Raw genomic sequence first — 8,166 nt, 5'->3', positions numbered from 1 at the left:
CTCAGGAGTGCTCCTCTCCAGGGAGTTCTTTCTGACAGTGTTGATAGAGAAGGCAGCAGGCTCATCTGGCCCAGTCATGAGCCTCCTGGACCTTGAAGCCTAGGCTCAGAGGACAGAGGACAGTCTGCTTCCTGAGACTCAGCTGTCCGGCTCACCCAACACAAGCAAATCCTGAGATCCCAGAGCCAAGACCAGAGGGCGCTCAAACCCATGGCAACAACCTACAGAGCCACATGCATGAAAGGCTCTTAGACCCTTCAACTCCCCTAAAGGGGAAACTGAGGCCCCACTGGGTTATGTAAATGAAGCTGTCACCCCATGTGGTATGCATTCTATCCCTGCTGCTGTCCAGGTCACCACCTCTGTCCCACAGCAGACCCTGCCTGAGCCCCCAAGGGTTCTCGTGCCACATCTAGGCACTCAGTGATCTGACCACCCCCGGTAACACGGCTCAGTGAGGGCAGGAGAAGATTCGATCCCGGGTCTCCTGTTTCCCAGGGCAATGTTCCTGTTGGGGGCAGTCCCAGTAGGCAGCACTGACAAAACTCCTATAGTCCACACCCTAAACGCTCAGGAGGCACAGGTGAGCCCTCAGGGCAGTGCAACCCTCCGTGAGTCCCCCGATGTCTTCATTTCAGACGGCATCAACCAGCTGGCCAGAAAGAACCAGCCGCAGGACTCACCCCTTTCCGGAGCAGAGACCGGACATAAATAAACGGACAGCGCCATGTAAGAGAAATGATTTCACTTTATAAAAATGTGATAATACAGCAAGATTTGATTGTTTTTCGTGGCAAGTGAAATTTATAAAAACCACCTGGAATAAAAATTAGAAACATAGCCTAATAAAAATTAGACACAAGGAAACAGAGTCGTCTCAAAAGATGATAAAGAGAAAACAGTAAGCAGCAAAAGCAGCAGCAACATTGGGCGCAAGCTGGCTCTGCTGTGAAGACAGATCAATGAAGGACCAACGTAAGCCAGGCTGTCACACAGGCAGAGGATGGGCAGGAACCGGGAGCGGCACGAAGGCCTCCGGAACCCTCCGAACGGAACGCCACTGATGGCCGCTGGCTCAGCGGGAGTTGAGGGTGAAGCAGTAGCCTCCTTCACCCAAGCAACTGAGGCGGGTAGGACTGCATACAAACACTTGTTGGAATGTCGGCACCATGGCCAAGGCAGAGTTAGGGCCACCCTGGAGAGGCAGGCTGGGAGTCCCCCACAGCGTCCCCCAGGCTTGCCTTTTAGGGCAGAGGTCCTGAGGCCCCCGCCTGCAGGACACTGGGGAGTTCTTGACTACATGCTGAGGTATCTAACAGGGATGTGCACAGGTACCTGAAAATGGTCACCAAAAATGGGAAGAAGGAGGGCAGGAAAGTTGCAGGGAGAGAAAAGGCCACAACAGAAGGGACCTCGCTCTAAGTAGGTTCAGAGATGAGCAGAGGGTAGCCTGGGGTAACGCCTGGCCAGCAGTGGGCCCAGGTGGACCCTGGGCTCACGCAGCTCTTGTACTGCCGGACGCTGCAGCCGTGTGAAAGGAGACAGGGAATCTGAGGAAGGACTTCCCAGCCGAGCAGCACCAGCTCTGAGGTGAGAGGCGCTGACATGCTGCTGACTCCTGTCACGACAGTGATGTGCCAGAGAACCGCGGGCTCCAGGGTGAGGAGTCCCGAGGTTATGTCAGCTACGACTCCTCTCATCTGGACGAGTTTTAGAACTAATGCTGCTAGGCTTTAACTCAAAAATCATTTAAGAGGTCCCTACAGGTGATGGAGCGATCAGATCTAAGCTGCTAGTGAGAGAGAAATAACAAGAACAAAAATCAAAGGTGTTGCTAGACTCCCCTACCTTCTTAAGCTAATTTACATTCCTTTTCTCGTCTGCCCCAGCACTCAGAATTCTAAGTCAGGATGGAACATTCTAAAGCCTTAGGAGGCAGCAGCTGAGTGGACATTAGTATTTTCTTTGCTTTCCACATTTCCGCAAACGCCTTCGAGGACGGAGTTCACCAAAGTCTTCGACTTCGTTTTCATGATCATCTTCCTGAACGATCCCTGTTTCGAAAGCCAAAAAGAAACAAACAAAAAACTAGAACCAAAATACAGAATGGTGATTTTTTTCCCACTCCACTTTAAAATACAACACGCTAATGAAACCTAATGTCTCTGTAGTTGTTTTAAATTAAGGAGCAAAAAAGCCTGGTCAGAGCCAACGTAAACACCCTTCTCCAGAATCAAGTTCTTGTACAGGCTAGTTTCTCTGCTCTTATTTTACAGACCCTTTAGATGGCGAAGAAGTCAAACAAAACCTAAACTCAACTGCAAACTTGAGTTGGTATATCAGTTATGTCACTTTTGAAACAATCACAAAAATCATGGTCCTGGCAGGGAATATATTCTAAGGATTTTTTTCCCAGCACAAATATTTGTGCCACGTCCTTTTAGTTTTCCCCAGGTCCGGGGCTTGGATTTTCTAGCAGTGTCTGGATTAGAAGGACCCATACAAAGATAATCTGGGGCATATGTAATATACGGAATGGGAAAAAATTAGGTCTGGCCAAGAGGGAGTAGCAGTTGGTATGGGCAAGAGAGATGATACAGAATTTGGCAAGATCATTCTACCTGTCAGGAGAGCAACTTCACTCACTCTACAAACCCTTAACCCTCTGTAGGAAGGCGCATAAACATTCCCCAATGATTCTGTTTTGCTCACAAGTGTGTTTTATATCCCTAAGGCCAAAACAGTGCTGTTACATTCTAGACACTCAAGAAATATTCTCTGACTCACATGAATGGTTGCCACAGGCAAACCTGTTTGCCAAAGGACAGCTTTTCAATACTTTGTCTGTCTTTCGGAGTCAGTGTACTGAGCATGAGTAGTGACTAGATGTCATCGATAGGAGCTTGTGAGCAGCGGACGAGATTTTGGAGAAAGCAATGAACATGAGCCCTTGGTAAGATGGGGAAACTCAGATATTAGGTTGCTAATAGTCTGACTGACTGGGGGAAGATGCCCTAGACAGTGAGTGGCCACTATTGACATTATAGGCGAGCCCACTTCACAGTGACCTGGGTATCAGCAGAACCAAGAACCACAAGACCCAGAGCACCACCCTGGGATAAAGGGCTCCTTACCTTCCTCATTTAAGTGGAGCTCTGCCTTCATCAGCCACTCCTGCGCACCCCTGACCGACGGGATCAGCATGTTGACCAACCGAGCCATCACCTCCTCTGCTACAGGAACCAAAGGACAAGGGCTCTGAGTGAAGGGGCTGCTGAGGGAACCAGACTACTCGGTACTAGAGTCAAAGCCCCTACCCCCAAAAGCTGTCTCTGTGTTTCCTCTGAGGGGGATGACAGGATAAGGACCCACAGCCACCTTCTGCCACCACAGACCTAAACTACAATGAAGCTAGCATGACACCATCACTGTCTGACTGTAGAGATTGCCAACAGCAAACTTTTCAAGGAACTTTGCTCAAAACGTCATTAAACTTACAGCTGGTTGAACATCCGACTTTGGCTCAGATCATGATCTTGTAGTTCATGAGTCGGACTCCTGAGTGGGGCTCCGTGCTGACAGCTCAGAGCCTGGAGCCTGCTTTCGGTTCTGTGTGTCCCTCTCTCTCTACCCCTCCTCTGCTCACACACTCTCTCTCTCTCAAAAAAAAATAAACATTAAAAAGTCATTAAACCTTAAACTGGAGTGTCTGGATTATAAGAATGGGTTTTAAATAAGAACTTTTACTAATTTTATCCATAACATAACTTGCATTCAGTGTTGCTAAGAAATAGCTAACAAGGAAGTTAGAGGAAATCTGATTCAAAGACCACATACGAATTCTTATTGTTAAGGTCTCACACTGGGTATGTTTAAGATCAGTCCTAAAAAGGAAGAGACCAGCTAGGTAACCCCAGATCTTAGTCAAACGTTCAGTACAGAGTAGGTGCTCAAGAAATGATCACTGAAGAACAGATCGGAAGTGTAAAGTTTCCTTGACTTCAAATGCTCTCCCTATACCCTTGTCACGGAACTAGTCAGCAAGCCCTCCTGTTGTCTGCAGTGCCAGGGAAACCATCCCAACTCGAGATAATCACAAGATTTTAGTGGGGGAAGGGTGGTTAAATAACGAGGTTTGGCTGTGATTTGAGAGCACTTGTTCCTCATTTGTATTTCTGCTAACGCCAATTTCTGTCATCTCCAGGACTGGATCTGACATGTGTTCTCAAAGCCCGGGCTCTAATACTACCTGGGCCCCAATTTCAGAGGATGCCTTACCACCAGCCCAGGCCTTCTGCCTGTAGAGGTCCTCCACCGTATCTAAAACCTTCTTGATGTTCTCCTGGACCTTCCTCTGCAGCATGTGTCTGTGCTCTTTGGAGCCCAGGTGACTGTGGACCCATAAGCTCTGCTCAATGTCCTGCACCACACGTTTGCCTTCGTCGATGGCTGGGTCCACCTTCTCATGGAAAAATTCGAAGTACTTCTGATAAGCCACCTGCTGTCTCTGGTGGCCTTCCAGGAGGATGTGCTGCTCATAAGACTCGCTGTTCCTCTCCAGACCCTCCTTTTCTCCTGGCTCGGCCTCGGAAAGGGCCACAGCCTCTGAAGCCACTCCTTCAAATGCTTTCCCAGGGCTGAAATAGTTGTCAGGACCCTGAGCGAACTTCACCCCACAGAGGTCGCACTGGGTCCTGTCGATGTCGGCCTTCTTAAAGTTCCCAGCCGCGGGCTCCCTGGGCTCCTCTTGAAAGCACTCTGCCTGGGCACTCACCCTCCTCCTCCAGCTGATGCACAAGGACACCACCAGGCATGCTCTTCTCAACTTGCGTTGGATGGAAGCCTTCCGCTGCTTCTGGGAAAGAATGGCAGCGAGGACGGGGTCTCGGTCCTCAAACGCCAGGTCGTCTGTCTCGTCTTGATCAATCTCACACTCTGGTCCAGCAAAGCAGTCCACGGGCTCCGCACAGAGCAGGCGGCTCAGTTTCACCTCCTCGTGATAGAGGCCATGGACCATGGACCCTTTGGTGTGCACACTGTCCCACCGCCAGTGGCAGTCCATCAGGTACTCTTCATCCCGCTCCAAGAGCAGGTCCTGCAGCGCCTCAGCCACGGATTTCACGTTGACCGCCATCAACACCCGCTTCACCACTTTCAGGAGCCTCTCGGGAACCTGGTCCGGGTGGTCCCTGCTCATCAGCTGCAGCCTGGCCTGGATCTCCTGGAAGTGGCGGTACAGAAGGGGCTTGCAGTACGGCTGCAGAATCTCCTCGGCATTCACCAGCATCACCAAGCACAGCGCCAGGGTCCGCTCTGCCTCCCCGGACACCACATAGTCTATCTCACTGAAGGCATCGAGCAGGACATTGAAATTCACATTCTCTTGGCCACATAGCACCTTGACGAGGTAGGAGAGGTGGAACCGGAAGTCCTGAATGGCTCTGGCCACGTCCTTAGGCTTGTATTCCTGAATGATGGAGAATACATCCCCGAGCTCCCTATCCTTCCTGCTGAACAGGAACTCCCAGTAGTGCAAGAGCGCAATGTAGCTCTTGGGGAGGCACAGGATGGTGTTCTTCCGGAGGCGGGCTAGGACCACCCCACAGTGAACAAACTGGATCTCCAACAGGGCCACCGTGTTTCCGATGCTAGGGATGAGTGGTTCTTTGCACCTCTTGACAAGGACGTTCATGAAGCGGAAAAAGAGCCTCTTGTGGTCTTCAGGGCTCCGGTACACATATAACTGGTCGATGCAGTTCTCCAGCAGCCGGATGAAGCACAGGTGGGTCTTGTCAGTACTTTCATCATCCTTGTTAGGCACCAACATGCCGAATTTTCCCTCGATCCCCTTCATCTTGCTGCCTCTCCCCCTGCCCCGTTCCTCCTTTTCAGCCTCTAGAGCTTTGAGTTCCCTGTGGTAGCTGTCCTCCTCCTGACGGAGCAGCTTTTCAAACTCCTCCGGATAGTTGGAGGACACCAGGAAGGTCTGCATGGCGTTCAGCCACAAGTCTGTGGACTCCCGGCGGCTTCGTGGCCTTTCATTTTGAAACAGAAAATGGATATACTCTTTCAGAGCGGACCTGTATGACCGAAAGGACTTGTAATTGGGTTTGAGGATTTCTTTGCATGCCATGGGGTTTTCGGACAACACCCTCTGATGGAAGTGCTTAGGAAAGAGGACATTCAGGAAGGATCTGCAAAGGTCGTACATATCTGCAGACGAAATGTGATCAAGCTCTTCAAGTTCTTCTGCTAAGATTTTAGGGAACACGTTTTTGGCTTCCAAAAGCAACCCACTGATCGCCACCAAGTGCATTCTTGACTGAACCAAACACTTGGCCTCACAACGCCGCAAAGGTCTGTGGAAGTCTTTACAGTTTTCAACCTCACATCTCAGGCCTACAATATACCTTGCACAGATGCCTGCATAGGTCTTCCCAAGCAAGCTCTGTGAGATCTGACACAGCCTGCTCAAAAGGTGTTTGTTGAGGGCTAATTTCACCTGGTCGGTCATGACCAAGAAATAGTCTTTTGTTTTCTTCTCTTTTAGATTCAAATCCAGGTCAAGAATTATTCTTGGTATGGGCCCAGGGTCATTCTGAGCTATCTGGCAATACTTGGCATCCACCTGAGAAATCCCAAAAAACTCGAAGCAAGACTTGACCATTTCCTTCTCAGCATTGGTGTTCACTCTTTTGAGGGCCCTGACCAGATTGAGGAGGACTTCCAAGCCCCCCGGAGCCAGGGCCAGGACCTTCTCAGGCTCGACCTCACACCGGCTGGAGGCTTCGTAGAGAGCCTCCACCACGCCAGCCGAGTGATTGAGTGTATCAAACTTGAAGAAGGCATCCTTGAGCTTTTGAAAGTCTCTCAGGATGACCCCCTGAAGGAACTGGGCCTCAGCAATGCCAGACAACTGATTGGTTTGATAGCAGAGGTCAAGAGCTTCTCTCAGAATGGTCTTGGTATGTTCTACATCCAAATCCCTGGCCACGTTGAGGCGGGCAGCCCCCAGCAGACATGAGGCCTGGAAGTCCTTGCTGGCAGTGAGCCGGGCAGCCTCCAACAGGCAGCCATGTTGCTTCATCAGCGAGGCAGCCTCTTCCCTCCGACCCTCCCTGTTCAGCAGGTCCGCAGCTTCTGCCAGCCGTCTGCGAGACTTTAGGAACACCAGCTGGTCTTCTATGTCGAGCTTCGAGAGGACAGCCATCATCTCCTTGATCTTATTTGCACTCAGGTACTTTGCTGCAGCCTCCAAATAAAACTGGCTGGCAGAGTAAGACAGCTTAGATATGGGAAGGGTCTTGGCCCTCAGCATTTCTTCGTACCTGCCATGACAGACAACACAAATGTCAGCTCATTACCACCCAGTGGAAAATTTCCTCCAAAATACAGCACAGGGCAAATCACATACAATTCCCACGTGGAGATATAAATGACAAAATAGGACGTACACTTATCCAGCAACTTATAAGTTCTTCATTTCGCAGGGATAAAATTAATTCTTTATTCTCTAAAGGAACAAAGCTTTTGTATATTCAATTAATGGAATAGTATGGAGTGGCAACCTACACACATGGAAGTTAGGTTTGAAAGTCAGTCTGAACTAGATGGCCAACAGGCACATGAAACAATGCTCAGCGTTACTCAGCATCAGGGAAATATAAATCAAAACCACACTAAGATACCAGCTCACACCGGTCAGACTGGCTAAAATGAATAAATTGAGAAACTAGATGCTGGCAAGGATGTGGAGAAACAGGCACCCTCCAACACTGTTGGTGGGAATGTAAACTGGTACAACCGCTCTGGAAAACAGTGTGGAGGCTCCTCAAAAAACTATCAGTAGCACTGCTGGGGATCTACCCAAGGGACACAGAAGTGCTGATGCATAGGAGTACATGTACCCCAATGTTCATGGCGGCACTTTCTACAATAGCCAAATCATGGAAAGAGCCTAAATGTCCATCACCTGATGAATGGATCAAGATGATGTGATATATATACACAATGGAGTACTACATGGCAATGAGAAAGAATGAAATCTTGCCATTTGTAGGAAAGTGGATGGACCTCGAGGGTGTTATGCTAAGTGAAATAAGTCAGAAGGAGAAGGACAGATACCATATGTTGTCACTCATAGGTCTAACAGGAGAAACCTAATAG

The 8,166-nt window shown here is 49.6% G+C and overlaps 1 protein-coding gene across 2 annotated transcripts in view; it reads right to left on the bottom strand.

The window, feature by feature from the left end:
- Nucleotides 1-776: 776 nt before the first annotated feature.
- TRANK1 (tetratricopeptide repeat and ankyrin repeat containing 1) overlaps nucleotides 777-8,166 on the bottom strand; it is an 80,263-nt gene continuing 72,873 nt past the window's right edge. For both annotated transcript variants that reach the window (XM_029940453.1, XM_029940454.1), the window contains 3 exons: nucleotides 4,279-7,328; nucleotides 3,135-3,233; nucleotides 777-2,054 (listed from right to left, as the gene is read on the bottom strand). In XM_029940453.1, coding sequence (XP_029796313.1) covers nucleotides 1,954-2,054; nucleotides 3,135-3,233; nucleotides 4,279-7,328 — 3,250 coding nt within the window. In that variant the 3' untranslated portion in view covers nucleotides 777-1,953. The remainder of the gene's footprint in view (nucleotides 2,055-3,134; nucleotides 3,234-4,278; nucleotides 7,329-8,166) is intronic.

This window comes from Suricata suricatta, chromosome 5, assembly GCF_006229205.1.
Source record: "Suricata suricatta isolate VVHF042 chromosome 5, meerkat_22Aug2017_6uvM2_HiC, whole genome shotgun sequence".
NCBI classification, from domain to species: Eukaryota; Metazoa; Chordata; class Mammalia; order Carnivora; family Herpestidae; genus Suricata; species Suricata suricatta.
Note: the sequence above shows the minus strand (reverse complement) of the source record. Positions and strands in the feature narration are given on the sequence as shown.